General features: G+C 50.9%; 1 protein-coding gene across 2 annotated transcripts in view; it reads left to right on the plus strand.

Moving 5' to 3' along the window:
- The first annotated feature begins 451 nt into the window (after positions 1 to 451).
- The window catches only part of ACSF3 (acyl-CoA synthetase family member 3), a 44,471-nt gene continuing 17,293 nt past the window's right edge, over positions 452 to 27,629 (plus strand). The window contains exons 1-7 of one of the 2 annotated variants that reach the window (XM_070770457.1): positions 475 to 551; positions 2,613 to 3,846; positions 6,970 to 7,666; positions 8,797 to 8,952; positions 11,471 to 11,625; positions 12,467 to 12,612; positions 16,517 to 16,629. In XM_070770457.1, the coding sequence (XP_070626558.1) occupies positions 3,743 to 3,846; positions 6,970 to 7,666; positions 8,797 to 8,952; positions 11,471 to 11,625; positions 12,467 to 12,612; positions 16,517 to 16,629 (1,371 nt within the window). In that variant the 5' untranslated portion in view covers positions 475 to 551; positions 2,613 to 3,742. Of the gene's footprint in view, positions 552 to 2,612; positions 3,847 to 6,969; positions 7,667 to 8,796; positions 8,953 to 11,470; positions 11,626 to 12,466; positions 12,613 to 16,516; positions 16,630 to 27,629 lie in introns of both variants that reach the window. The other variant, XM_019979985.2, reaches the window with a different exon arrangement.

Consider the following 27,629-nt stretch of genomic DNA (forward strand, 5'->3'; position numbering starts at 1 on the left):
ATTACACTTTTCTTACTGGACCGCTCGGAGGCCCGGGGATCTTGTCATTTTTCCTCTCCGTCGCAGTCGTTCTGCTGCTCCTGGGAGATTCCCAGCCTCTCTTCCCTCAGGCTCCCGTCTTCAGCCCCCCGGGGATTCACGACCCCGAGGGTGCAGCGGCCCAGCCCTGAATCGGCCCGCCCCGACCCGCGGCGCCCGAGAAGGAGGCCGGGAAGCGCGCTGGCTCTAACCGTGTGTCTGCAGCCCCACAGAGTGCGTGTTTATTGATTTGTTACTTAGGAGAAGTCTCACGTTTCGGTCAAGTGGACTTCGTGCCCAGCTCCGCCCCACAGGGACTTAGCACACCTGCGGCGCCTGATTCCCAGCCCGCTTTGAGGCCGGGAGCGGCGCCGACCCCCTGAGGGGAACGTTCGCACCCGGAACCCTCGCCGCCGCGCCCCGTCGCACCGGGGGAATGCGCTTGGGTGAAGGACGAGCGGTGCGCGAGTACCGCGGTTCCTGTTCCGGTTTTGACCCGGCTAGGAGGAGGTGCGCGACCCCGGCCTGCGGAGGTAGAGCCCGCCCCCTCACCCCTCACCCTTCACCCCCCTCACCCCGCCCACCGCATCCCGCCCCGCCCCGCCCCCTCCCACGCAAGGGCCGCGTCACGTGGGGACCCTGCCTGGCGTTCTCGGCGCTGAGGCGACGTCCAGGCCCCTTTGGTGTGGAAGGGAGTCGAGTTCAAGTTCAGCCAGCGTTGGAGGGGAACTTGATCTGTTGTGACGGAAGTAGATCCATTTCCTTCCTCTTTGGCCGCTGGAATCCTCCTCGAAGCACCCCGCCCCACAGTCTTTTACACTAAAGAGGAGGTGGTAGTGAGGGGGACTCTGAAGGATGATTAGGAGTTTACCGAAAAGGGGAAGGATGACAACGTAGAGGTGGAAAGAGGAATCACGTGTTTGGGAAGTCTGTAGCTTTCCAGCCCGGGGAAAGGGCGATGTTTGTCTGGAGGCCTAGGCAGGGACATTTGTGGGTAGGGAGCACCGGTGCTGAGCCCAGGAGCACACAGGTCCACAATTGGCTTCCGAGGGCCCCTGGCGGTTCTGATGTGAAACTTGACAGACCAGCAAGTCTAGCGACCTTTTCTCAGCCCCTGCTGGGCCCGGGCAGCATGCAGAAGATCCACTCTTCAAGGCAGACAAATTAAACCACAGGCCAGGGGTCATAAGCTTCTTCCCTCCAGCTGGCATCTTTAAAATGGTATTTTATGTCCAAATATGGATATGAGTTTAGCATTTGTTTTCTTCCTTTTTTTTTTTTTAATACATTGTGAATGTCTGTTACTTAAAAATGTAACTTTGAAAACAGCTCCCAAACCGCAGGTGGCGTGCTGAAACAAGTGTTCCACCCCAGAGGGAGAGTGTGGTCCCCTCTCCTGCCCCACACTTCCACCCAGGCCTCAAGACAGCAGGCAGGAGGGTGGGGGGAAGGTGGTGCTGACCCATCAGGTGCCATTTTACTCATTTCGAAACCAGCCGCCTTCATTTGAATGCAAGTATCATTCTTATCGTGTAATTTTTGTCACACGGCTCCGTGGTGAGCAAGGTGCTGAACATGGCTGGTCCACTTGCCTCCCCCCTCTGTCCGTTCTCACAGGAACTGAAGGCTCAGACAGGTGAGGAAAACTCAAAAGGACCAGTGAATGTTTCAGTCTGGGTCTGTTTTGACTAAAATCTGTGCACCCGGATTAGGACATGAAAGATGTTATCATCTTCCAGGTGTCAGGCTCGTGTCCTAAGAGGGCCGTGTGCCTCAGTGCTCTGACCCAAGAACCTGATGGTCAGAGCACCGAGTGGCCTCTGCCGCATCTCTGCTGGGCTCCAGCCACCTGGCAGAATCTGAACGCAGGGTGGCCTTCCCAGGAGCAGGCGTCTGGCTCACCACAGTTCAGGTTTCCATGCTCTTGGCTGGGATCCTTTCTTGTTGCACACCGTGACAGTGGTCTCATGATGTCGGTTGACTGAGACAGGGAAAATTCATGGCCATGTTGCACTTACTTGGTGGCAGCATCGCTCCAGTCTGTACCACGGTGGTTGAGGGCAGCCCGTAACAAAGCGCACCTGTGGTTAGGAGGCAGGGCTCTTCCTGAGGCTGCTGGTCTGTCTGGACCTGGACCTGCTCAGGACACAGTCCTCTGCCCTGACCTGATGCTTTTTGCTGCTCCCCATTACCTTGGACACGTCTGTGACCATGGACAGAAGAGCCTGGCAGGCTATAGTCCATGGGGTCGCAAGAGTCGGGCACGAGTTAGCAACTAAACCACCACCATGACCTTGGAGGTTTTAGCTCTGTTGAATGACTGGAAGATGAGTGGCTTCAAGAGCACATGAAGCTGTTCTGAAGGGGTGACCCCTGTTCCCACACATTTGGCTGGAGAATAAGTTAGTGCAGCCTCTGTGGAGGCCACCTGGGCCATATTTACCCATTTGAAAGTCACTGTTGTGAGGCTCAAGGGTGAGCAGGAGGGGCCCTTCTCAGCCTCTGCTTCACAGACACCCCTGGGTGACCACAGCTAAACATCCCCCCAGCTTTCTTCCCTGCAGGCTGATGTGACAGGTTCCCTGTCTCCCCAGCTCCAGCCACCTGTCCCACTGTGCCACGGATCACCCGTCTCCACATGGAGCCAGCGTACCTCGCCACCTCCCAGCCCTGGCACTGGGGTCAGGTCACTGCTGCTGGATACCACCTGGCGGTGTTCTGAGCACCAGTGTAGCAGCCTTCCAACTGACTTGATAACTGACTTCTTTATTCTCCACGTGAGACTTCGGTGAACCGCTAGCTTTAATTAAGAGAAGAAGGCCATTGTCTCATTTTTATTTGCTTCTGTCATTTTGAAAAATTGAAGAGTTATCGACAATTACAAACACCCTGTAGATACACCATCCAGAACACATAATTTTAATATTTTCCTGTTTCTTTTCTGTATCAAAATGTTTGTGCTGGGGTTGAAATAGCTCCATTTTAAAATATAAGCATCATTTACTAAGTTTTTATTTTCTTGGGCTCCAAAATCACTGCAGATGGTGACTGCAGCCATGAAATTAAAAGATGCTTGCTCCTTGGAAGAAAAGCTATGACAAACCTAGACAGTGTATTAAAAAGCAGAAACATTACCTTGCCACCAAAGGTGTGTATAGTCAAAGCTATGGTTTTTCCAGTAGTCACGTATGAATGTGAGAGTTGGACCATAAAGAAGGCTGAGCGCTGAAGAATTGATGCTTTTGACCTGTGGCATTGGAGAAGACTTGAGAGTCCCTTGGACAGCAAGGAGATCCAACCAGTCCATCCTAAGGGAAATCAGTCCTGAATATTCATTGAACAGACTAATGCTGAAGCTGAAGCTCCAATATTTTGGCCACCTGATACAAAGAGCCAAAGCCCTTGATGCTGGGAAAGATTGAAGGCAGGAGGAGAAGGGGATGACAGAGGACAAGATGGTTGGATGGCATCACCGACTTGATGGACATGAGTTTGAGCAAGCTCTGGGAGATGGTGAAGGACAGAGAAGCCTGGAGTGTTGCAGTTCATAGGGTCGCAAAGAGTCAGACACGACTTGAGAGACTGAACAACAGCTAGACTTTTAAAATCTGATCACAAAAGTCATACATGCTCATTGCATAAAAACTGCAGAGAGTGGAGAAGCACGAAGAAGAAAACAAAAGCCACCTGCCACCTGGGGCTCACCTTCCCATCCCGGGGTGGGATGTCCCTCCCCTGGGCCTCACTGAGGGCTGTGTGGTCAGACTGTGGCCCAGCCCCACACACATGTGTATGCCCTGCTCCCCTCAGATCTTCCGGATCACCCAGGTCAGCCCCAGTTTTTCAGTATCAGAAATAATGCTGCAGTGAAGACCCATGGTGAACCTTGACGTACATCGCTGATTATTTCCTTAAGATGCATTTGAAAAGCAGCCGTAGGAACAGAGGGCCTGCATTTCCTATATTCATGTTTCATCTTGAAGGGACTACTGATGTCCACTCAGATGGCTGGGCCGAGGCCCCAAGCCTCACTAGGCTGGGGTGCTGGCCAGTTAACGTGCAGTGTCCCTTGGGGCAGCTCGCAGCATGGTTTTGACCTTCCTCACCCAAGGCCTTTCTCACCACTCATGGTGTTGCAGAGTGGTCAGGGCCTACGGGCCAGCCGGGCCTGGGTCTGGGAGTTGCTTTTCCTGCTCCTCTGTGGCCCTGGGCAGGTGGCTTCACCTCTCTGTCTTCCTTGGAGGCACTGCTCTGACCGCTGGCTCACTGCATCCATTCCTGCCTGCCCCATGTGCAGTCAGAAGTCAGCTAGCCCTCCTGCCCTGGCCAGGGTGAGGGGGTGGGCAGGGAAAGTGGGGTTCAGCCCTGTTTTTTCCAGTTCAAGTCCTAGAACCCCAGCTTTTCGCTGGGGTGGTGCAGCCCCTGATTCCCCAGAGGGAGCAGGCAGACGGCTCGCCCCTCAGCCCCTTGTGTTAGAGGAAGGCCGCTCCAGTGGTCTCGCTGGCAGCAGTGTGACACTGCCCATGATGCCCTGTGAAGCCTGGTAGGTAGATCGGTGGGAGCAGTGGCCACTCCTGGCCGTCCATCTGTCTGCTCCTCTGCACCCCAGAAAATGCTGCCACTTCAGCAGGCATCCCTGAACATCTCTCTTGCATTGTCACCAGCAAAAGTCAGGCCTCGGGCCGTAACCCAGAAACAGGCAGTTCGTTTTCTGTTTACGGTTTCCGTTTGTTTTCGTTTCTCTGCCCTTAAAGCAAATAGAGAAGGATTTGCTAGAAGTGAGAAGGGGAAGCACTGAACCCCTGGTTTGCTTTTCAGTGGCTCACTTTCTCTCTGAAACTGTCACGTCCCACATGTTCATCACATTTCTTGTTTTCTCTGGTCCAGGCGAGCTGTTTTCTTAGAACTTGTCATATTTATGGTAACAAAAATCCAGAGGTGTGAATGGCTATGAGCCCACCTCTGAACCCTGCATAGAGGGTAAGCCATAAGACACTCCGGCTTTTGGTCGCTGCCTCTGAAAGGGATGTGGGCCATGTGCCCTGGAGGGGCCATGATGGTGGAGGCCTGGAGCCTTCCGGAGCAGCTGCTGGGCCGGGCAGGTGTCTCCCCTGTTCCAGGCTTCTGCCTGCTGGGCCTGGAGGCTGGCAGACCTTGTGTCAGGAGCCCCTGCTGCGGGGAGCAGGTGGCCAGCAGGCTGCACAGGGAGGAGCTCAGGACAGGCCTTTACTGCTGGGGGCTGTGTTTGTTTTGTTAGGTAATTATAGAGTGCTGTGTGTAATCTTTTTTTAAATGAAAAACAGAGGGCAAAACTGTTTGGTGTGGTATAACAAACACAACATATTCTCTTTCCCCTGGAGCAAGTTAGTGACAGAGAAAGTGAGGCTTGTCAGGAACAGGATGCCTGAATCCAGGGCAGGGAGGAGGGGGCTGGGGTGGGGGGCAAGCCACCAAGCCGTGGGTGAGGGTCCACCTGCTCATTTTAGCCTCTGACATTCAGAAGAGCCCTCTGGGGTGCCTGCGCCTGTCCTCTGTCCCTCGAGCACGGAGAGATGCTTCCCCCCACAGTGCAGCCAGGATCAGGCCATTTCCTTGTGCTCTCGTGGGCAAGTAGGATGTGGGGCCTGGCGTGGTGGCTGATGGGGAACGATGGCTGGGGGTGAAAGGCTCTGGCTGGACTCTGGGCTCTGATTTAGGAGCAGGCCGACTTGGAATTTTCTCATGGGTGAGATAGGGTTACCAAAGATTGCCCTGTTTACTGAACAAGGCAGTTGAAGATGAAAACACATCATGATATATTAAGTGTAGTATCGCTGTCAAATAACACTTGTTAAAAAACCTTTAGGAGGACTTCCTTCGTGGTCCAGTGGCTAAGACTCCACTCCCAGTGCAGGAGGCCTGGGTTCAATCCCTGATCAGGGAACTAGATCCTACATGCTGCAACTAACACCCACTGCAGCCAATTAAATAGATATTTTTAAAAATCCTTTGGGAACAACTCGGAAAGCTGGTCTACCCATCATCTCCTAGTCAGGGGCGCTGCTCTGGCCAAGAGCACTGAGGTGGAGCAGAGGTGGGCCTTGAGACAGGGCAGGCAGTGGTCTGTGGACCTCGCAGGCTGCCCTGGTGCTTGGAGGGCACCATCTTCAGTGGTACCGGGTGGCAGGCGGGTTCCTGACTGCTCCAGTTGCGGGGAGGTGTGGAGAGGGTGTGCCCTGGTCCCTGGCCACCCAGGGTGGGTGGGGTCCTAGGGCAGGGCTCAGAGTCCGGCTGGCCCTTCCCCAGGCTTCGTCCTCTCAAGCAGTCTGATGAATTCCAGGTGCGTGTGGCGGGTCACGGCCCTCCTTCTGGCTGTGCTGCTTGTTGTTTTGTCATCAGGTTGTGGGGGAGAAGGAGAGAGTTCTCTTCTAGCTTAAAGAACAGATGCACAGACTGTGAGCATGCTGCCTCTGAGGGTCTGCTCTGCTTTAGACAAGTTCCTGGGTGACCTCAGCGGGGTGAGTGTCTGGAGCAGAAGTGAGCCCTGTGTCTGTATCCGGCTCGCTGGAGCGTCCAGGCCCCTGCTGAGGGCGAGGGGGCACAGTTTGGGGGCTGGGGTGGGGGTTAAGGCACCAACCCCACACAGCTAGAAATCCAGGTAACCTCACAGTCAGCCCTCCTGTGCATCCCCAGTCTCCATGTTCATGTTGTGGAAGGACGTAAGTAGTTGAGTTCTGTTTCTCCTTGACTTACCTAGTTTAATTCATTGTTTTAGAATCTTGTGTTTTTAAAATCCTTAACATAATGAGATTAAATAAAAAGCCATTTAAGTTCCAAAGGCATGCATCGAGAGGGCGTTAGTGTTTCCTGTCTTGGGACTACCCGCGACTGGAGGTGAGGCCGCCTCTCCTGGCCACCATGGGAGTCAGGCCAGGGCAGGCTGTGACCTCAGTGCCTTCTTTTCCCGCCCAGGTACCACCAGCTGGCGTCTGCTGCCGCAATGCCATCGCCATACGTGGGGATGGCCCTCCGGCGCCTAGCCTGGGCCGTGGCTTCCTGCCGGCTGGCCCCCTGGACACGTGGAGCAAGTGGCCCCCTGCACTCGGCCCCGGCCGCACGCTCGGACTGCAGTGCCCCGGTCTTCATCCGCGCCCCAGCCTTCGGGGACAGGCTCGCCCTCATTGACCAGCACGGCCGCCACACGTATAAGGACCTCTACTTGCGCAGCCTCCGCCTATCCCGGGAGATCTGCCAGCTCCGCGCGTGTGCCGATGGGGACCTCCGGGAGGAGCGGGTCTCCCTCCTGTGCTCCAACGACGTCTCCTTTGTGGTGGCACAGTGGGCCGCGTGGATGAGCGGCGGCGTGGCCGTCCCCCTCTACAGGAAGCACCCCCGGGCCCAGCTGGAGTACTTCATCCAGGACTCGCGCAGCTCCGTGGTCCTTGCCGGCCCGGAGCACGTGGAGCTTCTAAGCCCGGTGGCCCAGAAGCTCGGAGTCCCGCTCCTGCCTCTCCCGCCCACAGTCTACCATGGGGTGGCCGAGGACCCTGAAGAGGGCCTGGTGCTGGAGCGGAACTGGAGAGACCGGGGTGCCATGATCATCTACACCAGTGGGACCACGGGGAGGCCCAAGGGCGTCCTGAGCACCCACGACAACATCAGGGCCGTGGTGAGTGACCTGGCCACCACCTTCGAGAGGGGTGAGCTGGGTCCCTGTGGTCAGTCCCTGCAACAGCCATGGCCGGACAAGTGACTTCCTGGTAGCCTTCTCTTCACAGGCCCATGACAGCTCTCATCATCACCCCCACCCTGCTGGAAGCACCCAGAAATGTAGGGCCAGGGCCGTGGGACCACCAGCCCCACTGGCCGTGTAGGGGCGCTGTGCCAAGGTGCCAGGGTTATGGGCCCCCCCAGGCTCCTCCAGCACAGGATGGGCCACTGTACGTGGGGGAAGGTTTTCAAAGAAACCAGCTGCAAGTGAGTACCAGGACGGTGCCCTCAGCACCTGGAAGCGCAGCTTCTTTGGGAAGCAAGAGAGCAGGAGGTGCGTGCCACGGCTCAGGTATTACTCTGCATACTCAGTTACCATCTTTGTAAAGCTTCGCAGCTGCTTTATTCATCTGTAGTTTATACTCTTCTTGCTTCCAAAAAGTATATGCGTGTACAGCAGGAGTGGGAAACAGAAGTTCAGACCCACCAGAGGGAGGCCAGAGATCTGGCTAATTCAGTCCGTAAGTCAGCGTGAACCGAGTCGGGCTGGCTGCAGGCCAAGCGAGATTATAGACTGTCTCTGTCCCCCAGGAGAGGCCATCTCTGGGCCAGTATTTCTGGGGGGTGGCAGTCACCGTGGCACACGTGAGGACAGGCTCGGCAGTGACTCAGGAGTTTTTGGTGGAGCTGGGGAGAAAGAGGTGCTGGAATCAGCAGGGTCAGACTGGCAGCTGGATTCAAGCCTGGGCTTGAATCTACAAGAAGCACATGTAGATTCTCTGACCGCCTTGGGGGAGAGCTGCCCAGAGTCTGCAGAGGCCTTGAAACCCCAAATCTAAGGTCCTTTTAAACTGGCTGAAACCCCTGACTGCATGCAGCCCTGCTCTCCAACAGAAGGGCTGGAGTCTGGACAGACAGCCCCAGGTCATTTCATTATCAGCTCCCCGGGATGCGCCAAGGGCAGGCCAGCCGGTCTCCCCATCCCCCGCCCGCCCCTCCCCTCCCCCTCCCCCTGCCACCCTCTCCCCCTCCCCACCTTGGCTAGGGAGGCCAGCCCTCCTGCCCTGAGGCTGTGCTGTCGTCCTGCAGGTGACGGGGCTGGTCCACAAGTGGGCCTGGACAAAGGACGACGTGATCCTCCATGTCCTCCCGCTGCACCACGTCCACGGCGTGGTCAACAAGCTGCTGTGCCCACTCTGGGTAGGGGCCACCTGTGTGATGCTGCCCGAGTTCAGTGCTCAGTTGGTAAGTTGGGGATGAGCTCTCAGTGTTGCTGGCTGGGCCCCTATGGACCCGGCACCTCCTGGGGGCGCGCAGGCACCCAACGGGGAGTTTCCTGTTGTTGTTGGAGCCAGGGATCCCGAGTCAGGGCTTCAGGCAGTACAAGTTATTCTGTCAGTTCTGGAAGTCCACGTCCAGAAGGGTCTCACGGAGCTGGGGTCCAGGTGTCCCAGGCCTGATTCTGTCTAGAGGCCTCAGCAGGATCTGCTCCCGCCTCTCCCAGATGGGGAGGCACCTGCATCACTCGAGCCTCCGCTTCTGTGTCCTCGTGGCCGCCATCCCTTCTGTGGTCAGACCTCCCGCTGCCCCCCTCCCATAAGAACCATGTGGTTGCATCGGGCCCACCCAGCGTCTGGTCCCCGTGCTGTCGTCTAGCGTGTCTCGCCATCCCTTCTGCTTCTAGAGGTGTGATGCCAAACTGTCTCCCGGAGTGGCGGTAGTGTCCACGTTCTCACCAACACTGCACGAGGCCTCCAGCCCCCCATTCTCACCAGCATCGTTATCTCACTGTGGTTTAAGTTTGCATTTCCCTGATGACCGAGGAGAGTGAGCATTTTCTCGTGGTCTTATTTGCATTTGTGTATCTTCTTTGGTGAGCTGTCTATTCAGATGTTTTGCCCTGACTAAAGTCAGGTTGTTTGACTTAAGTTTGTTTATTCTGGATGCTAGTTCCTCATCACACAGATGGTTTGCAGGTATTCTCTCCCATTTTGACTTGTCTTCTCATTTTTTTAATGACATCTTTTGAAGCACACATGCTTTTAATTTTTTTGATGAAATTCATTTTATCAGTTTTTTTCGTTTCTTAGATCATGTTTTTGCTGCCATACCTAAGAAATCTTCGCCTAACCAGAAGTCATGAAGATTTTCTCCTATGTTTTTTCCTTCAAGTTTTATGGTTTTAGCTGATACGTTTAGGTCTCTGACCCACTTTGGATTAATTCTTAGGTATGGTGAGAAATGGGTCTAGAATTCCTCTTTTTGGACGTGGATATTCAGTTGTCTCTGCACTGTTGGTTGGAAAGATTGTCCTACTGGAGTGATCTGGTGCCCCTGTCACAGATCAATTGGCCATCATCGTGGCAATTGTTTCTGGAGTCTCGTCTGCTCCAATGGTCTGTGTATCTGACCTTACACCGGCGTCACATGCTGTTGAATGTAGCGCTCTGGAGTCAGTTTGGGGGCATCCTCCACTTTCCTCCCTCCTCTTCACATTTGTTTTGACTCCTCTGAGTCCTCTACCTTTTCCTGTAAATTGTAGGGTCAGCCTGTTGATTTCTGCAAAACAGAGTGTGCTGGGGTTTGGGGAGAACTGCGGTCTTAGCAACACTGGGTCTTCCCATCCGTGGATGTGGACGCATCTCTACTGACCGAGCGCTCTGCCTCTCCTGACGCGTCATATTATGTCATCTCGGCCTACACGTGGTGACACTCTTCTTTTTCCTCTTATCTCCTGTGTGTATTTCTGTTTGGATCATTTCCATTGACTTGTGCCTGACTTCTGTCTTTTCTCTGCTGTGTCTAGTCTGTTAAGTGTTTGCAGTGAATTCCTAGTTTCGTGTAATGTACTTTCCAGCTTGTAATGGTTCTCTTATATTTCTACTTCTCTGAGGAAATCCTTGATCATCCCCCAATTCGTTCATCTTCTCCAAATTTCTGAACCTAAGAATTTATACTCCTTGCCATAATTTCAACATGTGTATTCTGAGGCTCTGCTCCTGTTGACTTTTCTTTTTTTCATACAGGCTTTATAATGGGGCAGGGTTGTCTGTAAAAGAACCATACAGTTTTCTCCCTACAGAGGCACGCCTTTCCTGTGGAGTAGCTCAGGTGAGGAACTAGTTACTAGCATCTGATTAGGAACCGGGGCGGGGACTGCCTGTGGGGGAGGCTATCTGTGTGGGGTGTGCTGAACCCCTGTCCCGCCCTGACCACGTGCTGGTGCAGTGGCTCCATGGAGATGAGGGTGAGCACACGCGAGCACTTTGTCAGCGTGAGCTGAAAAACTCGAAGCCTCTCTATATTAAAATAAGAAACATCTGTTAAAGAGAGTAAAATACAAAATTGACGTGACTTCTTCGGATACAACAGCACCACTCTCTGCCCCCGTCGTGCGTGGTCTGTGCTGTGCTCCAGCCTGCATGGCCCCTTGCCCAGCTGCATCCACGCCCATCTGCATGGCTGGAAAAGTCTGAGGTGCCACCTCTCCCCTGATGGTGGATCTGAGGCCAGTCCCTGAGTCAGGACCCATCCCCTCCCCCCACCATCCTCTTCCTCCTCAGACCAGACACCAGGGTCCCCTGCACAGTGACTCCACGAGGGCCAGGAGCGTCTGTCACCCTGTGAAAGTGAGACCCTCTGACACTTGAGAGAAGGGGGTCCTCTGCTGAGAGCACTATTCCTGGAACTGAAGGCCCACACACCTGTTTGTGCAGATGTGTCTTCTAGTCTTTTTGCTGTCTGCGTCCTCTTCTCTTTTTAGGTTTGGGAGAAGTTCTTAAGTTCTGAAGCTCCCCAGATTAATGTATTTATGGCAGTGCCTACCATCTACAGCAAGTTGATGGATTATTATGACAAGCATTTTACCCAGCCTCATGTCCAGGATTTTGTGCGTGCAGTTTGTGAAGAAAAAATCAGGTCAGTGAGTATAGTCCACCTTCCCATCTGGAAAGTCCCAAAGATCAGCAAATGTAACTCACTTTTAGTGAGTCAGTTCTACTAAGTTTAGGAAGCACTGTGCTCTTTGTACTTTAAAATGTGTCTCTACGTCTCTCTCAACACACCTGTATTCCCAGCACAGCTGCCTGGGTTCTGCATCCATGTGTCTGTTCTGTCTCTGGGTCCCTCTGTCCATCTATCTCTGTCTGCCCACCCATCTTCCAGTGGAGCCTGAAGGATGAGGGTGAGAATGTCCTATCTGAGCCCACATCTGCAGGCTCTCAGCAGCCCCCCAACGCCCACGCAGACACCCTTCCTAATGGACATGCTAGCTCTTTGGCCCCTTTGGTGGCGCGTTTGGTCTCCATGTACCCACGAGTCTGCAGACCATGGCAACTCTCCGTTTGTAGTTGCTCGGTTCACCTGAGAGTGCAGGTACGGAAGTGACTAGTTTGGCAGGTCTTTACAGGTCTGTGCAATGAAAGATGCACAGACATGTGCAACGAGAGCCCGAACAGCCATGAACTTCTCCCCCTCTGTGCATCTGATTCCTGGTCCTTACGAGGAGCTCAGGAAGTGTTTCCTGGAGAGAGTTCCCAACTGCCCAAGATGAATATCTGATCTGGGCCTCTGCTCCTGTTTAACCGCTCTCTGCTCCTCTTCTGTAAGATGCTTGGTGGAACTGGAGCCCTCTGTGAGGGTGCCGCCCTCCCACGAGGCACTGCTCTGGGGCCCCCAGGACAAGGATGGCGTGCTTGTCACTGTGCTGAAGCAGCTGTGTGCTCCTGAGAGACTGAGGTGCCTGTGTTGTGCTGGGCAGGTTGATGGTCTCGGGCTCTGCTGCGCTGCCCCTGCCGGTGCTGGAGAAATGGAAGGGCATCACCGGCCACACTCTGCTGGAGAGGTACGGGATGACGGAGATTGGCATGGCCCTGTCCAACCCCCTGACCGCAGCTCGCCTGCCAGGTATGAGCAGCGCCCGCAAGCTGTGTCCTCTCTCTGCTCTGGGTCCTCGGGTGAACCAGTCTATAGGTGATGCTGCCCTGTTGGGTTAGGGGAGCCTTCCCAGGTGACCCTGGATTCCACGTGACCCGGAAGCCATGTGCTTGGTAGATCACCTCCAGGCTGGGTGCTGCTTCCTCCAGACCAGGTCACCTGTGGCCCAGAGCCTCCCATCCAGGCGCCCTGAGCCACACAAGGGCAATGACAACAGAGGAGATGGCGGGTGTGGGGGGCAAGGGAGGAAGGGCCCCAACCTGTGCTTGGTGACCTGCGTGCCTCTGGATGGCCTGCTGCTCTGGGAGGCCTCCTGCCCTTTGGTCTTCCTGTCCCTCCTTCTCTAGGGCATTCCACACAAACAGCCTTGAGGTCTTGGATCCCTGAGAGGGAACCTGAGGGCAGAGTCCAAGGCCTGAGACGTGAGCCTGTTGTGTTCTGGGCTCTTTTCCAGCCCTCGTGGTCTGTCTCCTCCAGTTTTTCCAAAACACAAGAGGAGTCTCAGAAATAAATCTAAGGTGATTCTGCTCCTGTACTTCTGTCTGTCCATTCACTTGTCTTGCATGGACAGTAAAAGGCACCCTTCTTGGGGGGTGGTCTGTGAGTTCTCAGTATGCCCATCACTGTCAGGTAGACGACTCTGAGTCACCTCAAGAGCCTCCCCATTTTGTGGTCAGCACCCTGGCCAGCGAGCAGGTCCCTGGTTGCACTCCCTGTAGCTGTGCGTCTCCTGGACCGTCACACAGACTCAGCCTCTGGACCTGCCTCTGGAGTCTGTCTTCTCTCACGTGGCAGGACGAGTCTGAGACATCCTGTGCCAAGCATCATCGATGGTGTGCATGGGCTGCCTTTTGCTAACCTGTCCACCACCGATGGATACTGGATTGTGTCCAGTCTTGGACAGTTACTAGTCAGGCTGTTGTGAAGGTTTGTGTGCAGGCTGCTGTGTGAACATGTCCTTACATCTCGTGGGCAGATGCCTCAGAATGCAACTGCTAGGTGACGAGGTGGGTGTGAACTGTGCACAGAACAGTCCCGAAGCAGAGCTGATCTTACCCCCAACAGATGAGGACCCTGAGGCTTGAGCAGGTGTTCATGCTCTGTTGCCACCAAAGACAGACGGGTCTGGGGTAGGGGGCCAAGAGGTGGGCAGGGAATCTCCTGGTCAAGACCAAGAGCAAGCTCAGGGTGGGAGCTGGGACCAGGGCCAGGACAGGATTCAGCAGCACAGGGCCACCTGGGGGTCTGCGGGAAGGTGTGGAACATGCTTGGGGTGGAGGCAGAGGCCGGGGACGGAGGGACCTGCGCCAGCGCCCTCCTAGGGTGAGGCCCCGGGGGTGACCTGGACACGCACTGACAGGAGGCTGCCAGCACTTACTGGGCCCGGCCGAAGAGGCACCCCAGGACCCAGTGCAGTGCGGCTTCCCACCCCAGAAACCAGGAGGGGCCATAAGACAAAGTCACCCGGACACAGCTGACACCCATTCTAAAGGGTAGCGGAAGGACGGAGTGACCCTGACCACAGCCAGCATGCTCCTTGGTGGACACGAAAAGTCCATGCAGTGTGAGAGGGGCTATGCCTCCATGTTGTGGGAGGGGCCATGTCCCCGCTCTGTGAGAGGGGTGGTCACACCGTGTGGGAGGGCTTACGCCTCATGCTGTGGGCGGGGCTGTGTCATGCAGTGCTGGAGAGGTCACATTCCGTGCTGTGGGAGGGGCCGCATCCAAACAGTGTGGGAGGAGTCATGTCCCATAGTATGAGAGGGGCTGCTTTACGCCCTGTGGGCGGGCCCACGTCCGCGCAGTGGGGAAGGGCTTTGTCACGCAGTGTGGGAGGCTTCGTCACACAGTATTGAAGGGGCTGCGTCACACACTGTGGGCAGGCCGGTCATGTTCACGGCATGTGGGAGGGGCTACGTCAACATCGTGTGGGACAGGTTTCTTTCTGGGCTGACAGAAAGTTCTGGAACTAGATAGAGGTGCTGCTTGCACAAAGTTGTGAATGTGCTAAATGCCACTGAGTTCTATGCCTTATACTAAATAACTGCATCATATATAGATTTTGCTTCCGTTTTAAAAACCTTTGGGAGCAAAAGAGGAGGAGGCCCCTAGAACCTTAAAAGACAGGCTGAAATGAACAAGACATCACCATCTAGCAAACTGAGACCTGGTCACAGACTCTCCCAAGAGTGTGGATTCCAGAATACTGGGCAGCTCATGGAATTTGCCAACTGGGTTTCCTGGGGGTTTTTCAGTTCAGTTCAATCGCTCAATCGTGTCCGACTATTTGCGACCCCATGGACTGCAGCACGCCAGGCCTCCCTGTCTATCACCAACTCCCGGAGTCCACCCAAACCCATGTCTGTTGAGTCAGTGGTGCCATCCAACCATCTCATCCTCTATCGTCCCCTTCTCCTCCCGCCTTCAGTCTTTCCCAGGATCAGGGTCTTTTCAAATGAGTCAGCTCTTAGCATCAGTTGGCCAAAGTATTGGAGTTTCAGCTTCAACATCAGTCCTTCCAATGAACACCCAGGACTGATCTCCTTTAGGATGGACTGGTTGGATCTCCTTGCAGTCCAAGGGACTCTCAAGAGTCTTCTCCAAAACCACAGTTCAAAAGCATCAATTCTTCGGCCCTCAGCTTTCTTTATAGTCCAACTCTCACATCCATACATGACCACTGGAAAAACCATAGCCTTGACTAGACGGACCTTTGTTGACAAAGTAATGTCTCTGCTTTTCAATATGCTGTCTAGGTTGGACAGCATAACTTTCCTTCCTAACTTTCCTTCCAAGGAGTAAGCATCTTTTAATTTCATGACTGCAGTCACCATCTGCAGTGATTTTGGAGCCCAGAAAAATAAAGTCTGACACTGTTTCCACTGTTTCCCCATCTATTTGCCATGAAGTGGGTTTTTATCCTGTGACAAATATTAAAATAAAGGGCCTGAAACCTTGAAGTGAAGGCTCAGACACCAGGCCTCTGGCCCTAGAGGCTCTGTCCCGCCTTAGCTGTTCATTACAGTGTCATCACGGCCACCACCTGCCCTCACTTTTGCAGGTTCAAAAGTTGATTGTAACTATGTGGAGGGATGCCCTGAGCAAACTACAGGCATCTAATAAGTGAGCCAGGATGCTAGCTGCATCACCCCTGCTGTGAGGATGCCCACTGCCCTGCCCCACACCCGTTCCTCTCTTGCCCCTTCACCAGACAAATTACAGTCACCTAGGCTCTGACTCGGAGAAGGCAATGGCACCCCACTCCAGTACTCTTGCCTGGAAAATCCCATGGACAGAGGAGCCTGGTGGGCTGCAGTCCATGGGGTCGCTAAGAGTCAGACATGACTGAGCGACTTCACTTTCACTTTTCACTTTTATGCATTGGAGAGGGAAATGGCAACCCACTCCAGTGTTCTTGCCTGGAGAATCCCAGGGATGGGGTAGCCTGGTGGGCTGCAGTCTATGGGGTTGCACAGAGTCGGACACCACTGAAGCAACTTAGCAGCAGCAGCAGCAGCAGCAGGCCCTGACTACCCAGACAGGTGCTCCAGTGAAGCAGACGTGCCCTGCATCCAGCTCTGGGTGCTGGGCGACCACCAAGGTGACCTAAAGACCTGGGGCATTTGGGGCCCCAGCTGCTGCTCTGTGGTCCCACCTAAGGCTCTGCTCTTGGCTGCTGGTGCTTTGCCCCTCGGTGTGCACCTGACCCTAGGTGGGATCCCCCTGTCTGTGCACGAGGCGGTCCGCGGGTCTCCCCCCACCCCACCCTGGTGTGCCCACATGACGTCAGGCAGCTCCCAGCACCTCCACGTGCAGGCACTCTCCAGAATCCTACTGACCGCCTCTGTTCCTCGTGCCTCCCCACCCTTTGCAGGCTCTGTGGGGACCCCGCTGCCCGGCGTTGAGGTGCGCATTGTGTCGGAAAACCCACAGAAGGACAGCTCCCCCTACCTTATCCACGCAGAAGGAAGTGAGGAGAATACCAAGGTGAGTCTGTTCGCACTGGTGGCACATGGGCATTGCACAGCCATTACCACCCAGCAGGCCGGTGGCAGAGGTGAAGTCCCCACTGCACGGGGCAGCCCCCGGACCACAGCAGTGCTAGTGGGCCTTGACTCCGGGCACTGCTGGTGTTTAGGGCACCGCCCACCATGCAGACAGTGCAGAGCAGGGTGAAGCCAGGCTTCTCCCCAGCTCCTTCCTCTGAGCCGTGTTGAGGGGGGTCAGGAGGGCCTCAGCTAGGACAGCCCGAGCTGACGGTGAGACCGGCCCCCCAGCCTAACAGTCACCCTTTTGGACAAATTCACTGGAAATGGAGATTCCTGCTTGGGAAGCCACTGTCTATTGTCTGTTTTTCTAAGATCTGGAGGTGAAGGGAAGCAAGGACTGTGGTCTCATTTCAGTGAGGACTGTCACAGCCACAGGCCTGCTGGTCACAAGTGATCAGGGTCACAGAAGAGGTCGGGATTGGTGGGAAGTGGAATTTTTAAGAGATGGTTTTATCTACAGCAGCTCTTTATACTGTGGACTTCTGTTAAAGCTGAAAGTAGCAGTGTTTCCTCATTTCAGCGTTTTTTTCCTTCCTGCCCGTACTCTAGCATCACCCACCACGCCCCCCACCCCACCCCTCACCTGTGCCTGGAGGGGTCCTGGCATCCCTGCCCTTGTGGACCTCGATCTCATCATGGGAGATGGCAGCATCCAGGAGATGGTTGTTGAATGTCTGAGATCGAGCCCGTGGGGGGAACTTGGGTCGTTTTTACTGTAACTTTATGAAAAATGACATCAATGCTGTGGTCTGGGCATGGGTTGGAAAAGAATTTTCAGACAAAAGGCAGAATGAGAGGAGAATGGAGTTTATTAAGATGGGAGACAGTGAGCTGACACCTTTCGTAGGCTAGTAGCCAGTTTTTACAGCCTCAAGACAAAGCTCCTGCTGGAAGAGTGGCATTAGGTGATTGGTTAGGGTGCTATAAGGTGGGTATTTTTAGCTAATGTGAGGTCAGGGAGCTGCTGGTTTAGATCCTGGGGGCTCACGGCAATGGTTGCTATGGGACTCGGTTGTTCTGGAGATGACCTTGGTATAGGGCTCCACAGTCAAGAAGTATGTGTTCCTTTAACTCAAGAACCTCTCACCTGGGTTGCTTTTGCTGGGCATGTGCCCTCTTGGCCTCTCCTCCCAGGCATGATGGGCCTCTAGACCAGCCTTGCTCATGTCCACAGTGTGTGGGCAGATTTCAGGGTGGCCTAGAGGTCCCCAGTCCTGGTCATCACTCCCTGACCAAACTCTGCCTGGGCTCTAGCGTCAGCCCAGCTGCAGGGCCACACTCACATCCACAGGATCCTTTTTTGGCTCTTGGCCTGTTCCCTGAGGTTCCCTCTGCCTCCTCATGGACTCCTGCCCACACCCGAGTCACCTGCCCCAGCGTCCAGCCCTCCCTGCAGTATCGGGGCAGCTTCCCCCCATACCCTTCTCCCCGCACCACCCCTCCAGATGCTCAGCTCGCCCCCATTTTTGGTGTTTTTCCAGGGACCCCACACTGGAGGAGGTCTCCCCAGCAGAGGAACAGTGTAGATAGCTGGGCCCATAGGCATCAGCAGCACAGACAGCATGGGGGCCCTTGCACCACCCTCCTCCGGGTGCCTGAGCACCTTTCTGCGAGATGTCTCGGGACCTGCTGGAGAGAACACGGGGTGGGGAGCAGGTCCCTTCTCAGTCACAGCCAAGCCTAATGACTTCGTGCCTGTGGGGCGAGCAGCCCGCCCCCTCCGCCAGCTCCTGCTCCAGCCTGTAGGGCCTTCCTCACTGAAACATGCTCAGAATAGGAGGCTCTGAAGTGGCAGCCCGGGCCCTGAGCACCTTGACAGTCAGAGAAGGAAATGAGTGGTCCACAGGGGTGGGGCTCCAGGGCCCTGGGGACAGTAAGGGTGAGGAAGCTTGGGACTTGGAGCTCTAGGCGGCGTGCTCTGGAGCATTTCCAGTTCAGTCGAAGGGCCCGTGGGAATGGAGCTGTCTGGATGGCTCACCAACAGGTCTTTTGCCCCCTCGGCCACGCGCCGCACCCCCCCCCCCGATGCTTGTGCTCACGAGAGGGGTGGCAGTGCCCCCACTCCAAGGCTGGGCTGGTCTCTGGATACTTCTCACCGCCCTGCCCCTGTAGGGACCCTGTAGAGAGAATAAAGCGAGTCTCCACACGGGGGCAAAACCTGCATGGAGCCTCCGCCCAGCTCCCCGTGCTTAGTGGGACAGAGTGGCAGGGTGAGGCCCAGAGGCACGGCACCTGGGCTCAGGCCTTGCTGGGGGAGCTGGGCGCAGGTACTGTGCACTGCTGGCGGCGGTAGAGGAGGACGCGGGCTCCCAGGTGCACACCTGGTCTGAACACGTTGCTGAAAAGTACTGGTTATGTCCCTGACCTGGGGCTCGCAGCAAAACCCTCCAGCTCTCATCTGATGGATGCCCACACACACAGTCCAGACAGGAGGGACTGTAATGTTCAGAAGTCAGGGGGCCTACTGGTGATGTGGTTCAGGGGTTTTGTTAACATCTAATTGGAAATCACTTCAAACTTAACGGAAATTTGCAAAAATACCTGAGTCAGGAAAGCCCGCTGGCCTGTGCCCAGTGCACCTGTCCTTCTCCACGCATGCGGGCTCACCCTCCTGATGGTGGCCCCAAGTGGGCGTCCACTCCTGCCGGTCCTTGGCTCACTGCCTGCACACCCCGCCACCCCACCTCCGTGCAGTGACACCATGTGGTGACTTCCCCCTGTGCAGGCTCATCAGGGGTCTTATTTTGTCCATATGGAGGTCCAGTTGTTCATATGCTATTTGCTGAGAAGACTACTCTTTCTTGTTTGTAAAGTATATACCTATTTGAATATATGTGTTGTTTAGTTGCTCAGTCCTGACTCTCTTGCACCCCAAGGGTAGCCTGCCAGGCTCCTCTGTCCATCTCCTCTGGGATTTCCCAGGCAAGAATACTAGAGTGGGCTGCCATTTCCTTCTCTAGCCGATCTTCCACACCCAGGGACCGAACCCACGACTCCAGCATTCCAGACGAATTCTTTACTGCTGAGACCCCAGATATATTTTCTTCCACTGTATGTGTATCTGTTCTTCTGCAGTATCACAGTCTTGACCACTGTGACTTTATAGTAAACCTCAAAATTGTAGTGTTAATCTAGCAACTTTTATTCTTATTCAAAGGTTTTTTGGCTGTTCTAGTTCTTTTGCTTGCCCATACCATTTTAGAAATAGTTTGCCTATATCTACAAAAAATCCTTTTGGGAGCTTGTTGAAAATTGCATTCAACTATATATCAGTTTGGGGAGAGCTGACATCTCTACTCTGAGGATTCTTTCAATCTGTAAACCTGGTACACCTCCCCATTTAGTTCTGCTTTGGCAGGGGTTGTGTGAGTGAGATCTTCAGCATGCTGCTGCTGTACATGTTCTGTTAGATTCATACCTGAATATTTCCTCCTTTCTCCATCTCTTACTCCTTTTTCTCTTTTTCAATGATTGTAAGTAAGGTCAGAATTTTTTTGGTTTTTGTTTCTAATTTATCACTAGTATATAGAAATACGGTTGATTCAAGCTATTCACTTTGTATCTTGGTAAATTCATTTTTTAACTTTCAGTTCAGTCGCTTAGTTGTGTCTGACTCTTTGCGACCCCATGAACTGCAGCATGCCAGGCCTTCCTGTCCATCACCAACTCCTGGAGTTTACTCACACTCATGTCCATTGAGTTGGTGATGCCATCCAACCATCTCATCCTCTGTCCTCCCCTTCTCCTCCCACCTTCAATCTTTCCCAGCACTGTGGTCTTTTCCAGTGAGTCAGTTCTTAGCATCACGTGGCCAAAGTATTGGAGTTTCAGCTTCAGCATCAGTCCTTTCAATGAATATTCAGGACTGATTTCCCTTAGGATAGACCGGTTGGATCTCCTTGCAGTCCAAGGGAGTCTCAAGAGTCTTCTCTAACGCCACAGTTCAAAAGTATCAATTCTTTGGTGCTCAGTTTTCTTTATGGTCTAACTCTCACATCCACACATGACTACTGGAAAAACCATAGCTTTGACTAGATGGACCTTTGTTGGCAAAGTAATGTCTCTACTTTTTAATATGTTGTCTTGTTTGGTCATAGCTTTTCTTCCAAGGAGCAAGCGTCTTTTAATTTCATGGCTACAGTCACCATCTGCAGTGATTTGGGAGCCCAAAAAAATAAAGTCTGTCACTGTTTCCATTGTTTCCCCATCTATTTGCCACGAAGTGATGGAACCATATGCCATTGATCTTAGTTTTCTGAATGCTGAGTTTTAAGCCAACTTTTTCACTCTCTGCTTTCACTTTTATCAAGAGGCTCTTTGATTCTTCTTCTCTTTCTGCCATAAGGGTGGTGTCATCTGCATATCTGAGGTTATTGACATTTCTCCGAGCAGTCTTAATTCCAGCTTGTGCTTCACCCAATCCAGTGTTTCTCATGATGTACTCTGAATATAAGTTAAATAAGCAGTGTGACAATATACAGGCTTAATGTACTCCTTTCCCGATTAGGAACCAGTCTGTTTTTCCATATCCAGTTCCAACTCTTGCCTCTTGACCCGCATACAGCTTTCTCAGGATACAGGTCAGGTGGTCTGGTATTCCCATCTCTTTAAGAATTTTCCACAGTTTGTTGTGATCCACACAGGCAAAGGCTTTGGCATAGTCAATAAAGCAGAAATAGATGTTTTTCTGGAAATCTCTTGCTTTTTTGATGACCCAATAGATGTTGGCAATTTAATCTCTGGTTCCTCTGCCTTTTCTAAATCCAGCTTGAACATCTGGAAGTTCATGGTTCATGCATTGTTGAAACCTGGCTTGGAGAATTTTGAGGACTACTTTGCTAGTGTGTGAGATGAGTGCAATTGTGTAGTAGTTGGAGCATTCTTTGGCATTGCCTTTCTTTGGGATTGGAATGAAAACTGACCATTTCCAGTCCTATGGCCACTGCTGAGTTCTCCAAATTTGTTGGCATGTTGAGTGCAGCACTTTCACAGCATCATCTTTCAGGATTTGAAATAGCTCAACTGGAATTCCATCACCTCCACTAGCTTTGTTCGTAGTGATGCTTCCTAAGGCCCACTTGACTTCACATTCCAGGATGTCTGGCTCTAGGTGAGTGATAACACCATCGTGATTATCTGGGTCATGAAGATCTTTTTTGTATAGTTCTACGTATTCTTGCCACCTCTTCTTAATATCTTCTGCTTCTGTTAGGTCCGTACCATTTCTGTCCTTTATTATGCCCATCTTTGCATGAAGTATTCCCTTGGTATCTCTGATTTTCTTGAAGAGATCTCTAGTCTTTCCTACTCTATTGTTTTCCTCTATTTCTTTGCATTGATCACTTAGGAAGGCTTTCTTTCTCTCCTTGCTATTCTTTGGAACTCTGCATTCAATTGGGTATGTCTTTTCTTTTCTCCTTTGCCTTTTGCTTCTCTTATTTTCACACCTATTTGTAAGGCCTCCTCAGACAACCATTTTGCCTTTTTTGCATTTCTTTTTCTTGGGGATAGTCTTGATCACTGCCTCCTGTACAATGTCATGAACCTCCATCCATAGTTCTTCAGGCACTCAGTCAGTCAGATCTAATCCCTTGAATCTATTTCTCACTTCCATTATATAATTGTAAGGGATTTGATTTAGGTCATACCTGAATGGTCTAGTGATTTTCCCTACTCTTTTCAATTTAAGTCTGAATTTGGCAATAAGGAGTTCATGATCTGAGCCACAGTGAGCTCCCGGTCTTGTTTTTGCTGACCGTATAAAGCTTCTCCATCTTTGGCTGCAAAGAATATAATCAGTCTGATTTTTGTGTTGCCCATCTGGTGATGTCCATGTGAAGTCTTCTCTGGTGTTGTTGGAAGAGGGTATTTGCTATGACCACTGTGTTGCGTTCTCTTGGCAAAACTCTATTAGCCTTTGCCCTGCTTCATTCTGTACTCCAAGGCCAAAAATGCTTGTTACTCCAGGTATTTCTTGACTTCCTACTTTTTAGCTTTAGGACTTTTTAAAAATTATTTTTCCTTGAGGTTTTCTATATACGCAGTCGCAAATAGAACAAATTTGTTTCTTTTACAATCTGTATCCCTCATTTCTTTTTCTTTACTTATTGCCCTGACTAGGATTTCCCGTATGATGTCAAATAGGAGTAGTAAGAGTGAATGTCCTTATCTTATTTCCGATCTTATGGGGAAGGTATTAGGTCTTTCACTGGAAGCATGACAGTAGCTAGACTTTCTGTAGATCCCATTCCGTTTTTTATATGCTGAGAGTTTTTTCTCATGAATGGATATTTTCAAATGTCTTTTCTGCATTAATTTCTTCTTCCTTATTTGGCTGCTAATATGATGGATTATGGCCTTCCCTAGTGGCTCAGATAGTAAAGAATCTGCCTGCAATGCAGAAAACCCGAGTTCGATCCCTGCGTTGGGAAGATCCCCTCAAGAATGGAATGACAGCCCACGCCAGTATTCTTGCCTGGAGAATCCCCTGGACAGAGGAGCTTGGCAGGCTGCAGTCCACGGGATCAGACACAACTGAGCAACTAACTCACATGGTGATTGCACTGAATGATTTTTCTTTTTTTAACATTTACTTATTTATTTGGCTGTATTGGGTCTTAGTTGTGGTACTCGGAATCTTGGTTGCCTCATGCGACAGTCTCTCACTGTGCTGCACGGGCTCTGGCTGCGACCCCATGAACTGTAGCCCGCATGTGGCACCTTAGTTCCCCAACCAGGGGTCAAACCCTTGTCCCTTGCATTGCCCAGTGGATTCTTAACCAGTGAAGTCCCTGCATGATTTTTCTAATATTGAACCAGCCTTGCATTTCCAGGACACACCCACTTGGTTATGGTGTATCATTCTTTCTATATAGTATTGGATTTGCTTTACTGACATTTGTTGAGGATTTTTGCATCTGTATTCGTGACGGATTTTAGTCTGTAGTTTTCTTAGACTTTTTTTGTCTTGCATATGAAGGTAATGCTGGCATCATACAATTAGTTGGGAGGTGTTCCCTCTTTTATTTTCTAGAGAAGATTGCATATAATTGGTGTTACGTATTTTATAGAATTTCTACCTAACCATCAGGCCTAGTGGTTTCTTTTTTTTATTTTTGGAAGGTTTTAACTATGAATATAGTTTCTCTAATAGTTATAGACGATTCAGATCATCTGTTACATTTGGGGTGAGTTTTGGTAGATTGTGGTTTTTGAGAAATTGAATACTTTATGCATGGCGTTTTTCACAGTATTCCTTTATTGACCTTTTAATGTCTGCTTAGTATAAAGTGATACCCTTCTCACAACACATATTGATAATTTGTCTATTTATTTTTTTCTTTGTTATTCTTGCTAGAATTTTATCCATTAAAAAAAAATTTTTTTTTAAATTCACTTCAGAATTCCTTGATTTTTCTCTATTTCTTTTCTCTTTTCAATTTTAATTGGTTTCAGTTTTTATCTATATTGTTTCTTCTACTTGCTTTTGGCTTACTTTTCTCTTTTTCTTTTTTCTTAAAGTAAAACATTAGGTTATTGATTTGAGACTCCCTTTTTTCTAATATATGCATTTAATGATATGAACTTCCCTTTAAGCGTTGCTTTAGCTTTGGTGGTTTAGTTGCTAAGTCATGTCGGACTCTTGGAACCCCATGAACTGTAGCTCACCAGGCTCCTCTGTCCATGGAATTTTCCAGGCAAGAATGCTGGAATGGGTTGCCATTTTCTTCTCCAAGAGATCTTCCCAACCCAGGGATCAAACCCATGACTCCTGCATTGCAGGTGAATACCACTGAGCCACCAAGGAAACCTTACCTCTGAAATTTTGATACATTGTATTTTAATTTTCATTATATTCAAAATATTTTCTATATTCAAAATATTTTCTAATTTCTCTTAAAACTTTTTCTTTGATTGATGGATAAGTTAGAAGTATGTTGTTTATTTTCCAAGTTTTAAAATTTTTTCTTTTATTGATTTCTAATTTAATTCCACCGCAGTCAGAAATGAAGGAAATGGCAACCCACTCCAGTACTCTTGCCTGGAAAATCCCATGGACGGGGGAGCCTGGTAGGCTACAGCCCTGGGGTCTTGAAGAGTCGGACTCGACTGAGTGACTTCACTTTCATTTTTCACTTTCATGCGTTGGAGAAGGAAGTGGCAACCCATTCCAGTGTTCTTGCCTGGAGAATCCCGGGGACAGAGGGGCCTAGTGGGCTGCTGTCTATGGGGTCACACAGAGTCGGACACAACTGAAGCGACTTAGCAGCAGCAGCAGTCAGAAAACATACTCAGTATTATTTCCGTTTTTATAAATTTGTTGAGATGTGTTTTATGACTCAGAATGTGGTCTTTCTTGGTGACTGTTCTGGTGCGCTTGAACAGTGTGTATTCTGCTGATTTTGGTTGGGGTGTAAATGTCCCTTAGATGAAAACGGTTGATGATGGTGTTCAGGTCTCTCTCGTATCTGTGCTGGTTTTCTGCCTACGAGTTCTAGTACCACATGAGGAGTGTTGAATTCGCCAGCCAGAATTGTTTGTCTGTTTCTCCTGTCAGTCGTGCGCAGCTTGTGGGATTTTAGTTCCCTGACCATGGATTGAACACAGGCCCGCAGGAGTGAGAGTACAGAACCCCAGCCCCTGGACCCCCAGGGAATTCCCTATCGGTCTTTTGTTTTGTGGACTTTGAAAGTCTGATGCTTGGTGAATACACATTTATAATTGCTCTGCCTTGTTGGTGAATTGACTTTTATCATCATGTAAGGCCTTCTTCAATAAACAATGCAAAGAAATAGAGGAAAACAATAAAATGGGAAAGACTAGAGGCTCTTCAAGAAAACTGGAGATACCAAGGGAACATTTCATGCAAGGATGGGAATAATAAAGGATAGAAATGGTATGGACCTAAAAGAAGCAGAAGAGATTAAGAAGAGGTGGCAAGAATACACAGAAGAACTATACAAAAAAAGGTCTTAATGACCTGGATAACCACGATGGTGTGGTCACTTACCTAGAGCCAGACATCCTGGAATGTGAAGTCAGTAGACCTCAGGAAGCATTTTTACAAACAAAGCTAGTGGAGGTGATGGAATTCCACCTGAACTATTTAAAATCCTAAAAGATGATGCTGTTAAAAGTGCTGTGCTCAATATGTCAGCAAATTTGGAAAACTCAGCAGTGGCCACAGGACTGGAAAATGTCAGTTTTCATTCTAATCCAAAGAAGAAGCAGTGCCAAAGAATGTTTAAACTGCTGTCCAATTGCACTCATTTCACATGCTAGTAAGGTAATGCTCAGAATCCTTCCAGTTAGGCTTAAGCAGTACATGAACTGAGAATTTCCGGGTGTACGAGCTGGGTTTAGAAAAGGCAGAAGAACCAGAGATCAAATTGTCAACATTTGTTGGATCACAGAGAAGGCAAGAGAATTGTACAAAAACATCTACTTCTGCTTACTGACTACACAAAAGCTTTTGACTGTGTGGATCACAGCAAACTGTGAAAATTTTTTAAAGAGATAGGAATACCAGACCACCTTACCTGTCTCCTGAGAAACCTATATGTGGGTCAAGAAGCAACAGTTAGAACCAGACCTGGAACAACTGACTGGTTCAAAATTGGGAAAGGAATACGACAAGGCTGTATGCTGTCACCCTGCTTATTTAACTTATATACAGAGTACATCATATTAAATCCCGGGCTGGATGAATCATAAGCTGGAATCAAGATTTCTGGGAGAAATATCAACAATCTCATATAAGCATATGATACAACTCTAATGGCAGAAAGTGAAGAGGAACTAAAGAGCCTCTTGATGAGGGTGAAAGAGGGAAGTGAAAAGGCTGGCTTAAAACTCAACATTCAAAAACTGAGGTCGTGGCATCTGATTCCATCACTTCATGGCAAATATAAGGGGGAAAAGTGGAAGCAGGGACAGATTTTCTTTCCTTGGGCTCCAAAATCACTGCAGATGGTGATTGCAGCCATGAAATTCAAAGACGCTTGCTCCTTGGAAGGAAAGCTGTGACAAACCTAGACAGAGTATTAAAAAGCAGAAACATCACTTTGCTGACAAAGGTCCATTTAGTCAAAGCTATGATTTTTCCAGCAGTCACGTATGGATGTGAGAGGTGGGCCATAAAGAAGGCTGAGCACTGAAGAATTGATGCTTTCAAATTGTGGTGCTGGAGAAGACTCTTGAGAGTCCCTTGGACTGTAAGAAGATCAAACCAGTCAATCCTAAGGGAAATCAATCCTGAAGATTCACTGGAAGGACTAACGCTAAAGCTAAAGCTCTAATGCATTGGCCACATGATGCGAAGAGTCTAATTATTGGAAAAGACCCTGATGCTGGGAAAGATTGAAGGCAAAAGGAGAAGGGAGCAGCAGAAGATGAGATGGTTAGATATTACCACTGACTTAATGGACATGAATTTGAGCAAACTCCAGGAGATAGTGGAGGACAGAGGAGCCTGGCATTCTGCAGTCCACGGGGTTGCAAGAGTTGGACACGACTTAGTGACTGAACAACCATGAAGCTGCTGGTAACATTCTGCTGTTAAATTTATTTTGTTTGTATTAATATAGACTCTTCCTGATCTATGGCTTGGTTTCTTCTGATTGATGTTTGCATGGCATATATTGTTCTATCCCTTTGCTCCTAACCTGCCATGTAACTGTATTTGAAGTGAGTTTCTTATAGATAGCACGTGTGTGTTAGTCGCTCAGTCATGTCCGACTCTTTGCGACCCCATAGACTGTAACCTTCCAGGCTCCTTTGTCCATGGAATTCTCCAGGCAAGAATACTGGAGAGGGTTGCCATGCCCTCCTCCAAGGGATCTTCCCGACCCAGGGATTGAACCAGATTCTCCCGCATTGCAGGCAGATTGTTTACCTTCTGAGCCACCAAGGAAGCCCTGTAGATAGCACATAGTTGGA

The sequence above is a fragment of the Bos indicus genome, chromosome 18 (genome assembly GCF_029378745.1).
Source record: "Bos indicus isolate NIAB-ARS_2022 breed Sahiwal x Tharparkar chromosome 18, NIAB-ARS_B.indTharparkar_mat_pri_1.0, whole genome shotgun sequence".
In the NCBI taxonomy this organism is placed as follows: Eukaryota; Metazoa; Chordata; class Mammalia; order Artiodactyla; family Bovidae; genus Bos; species Bos indicus.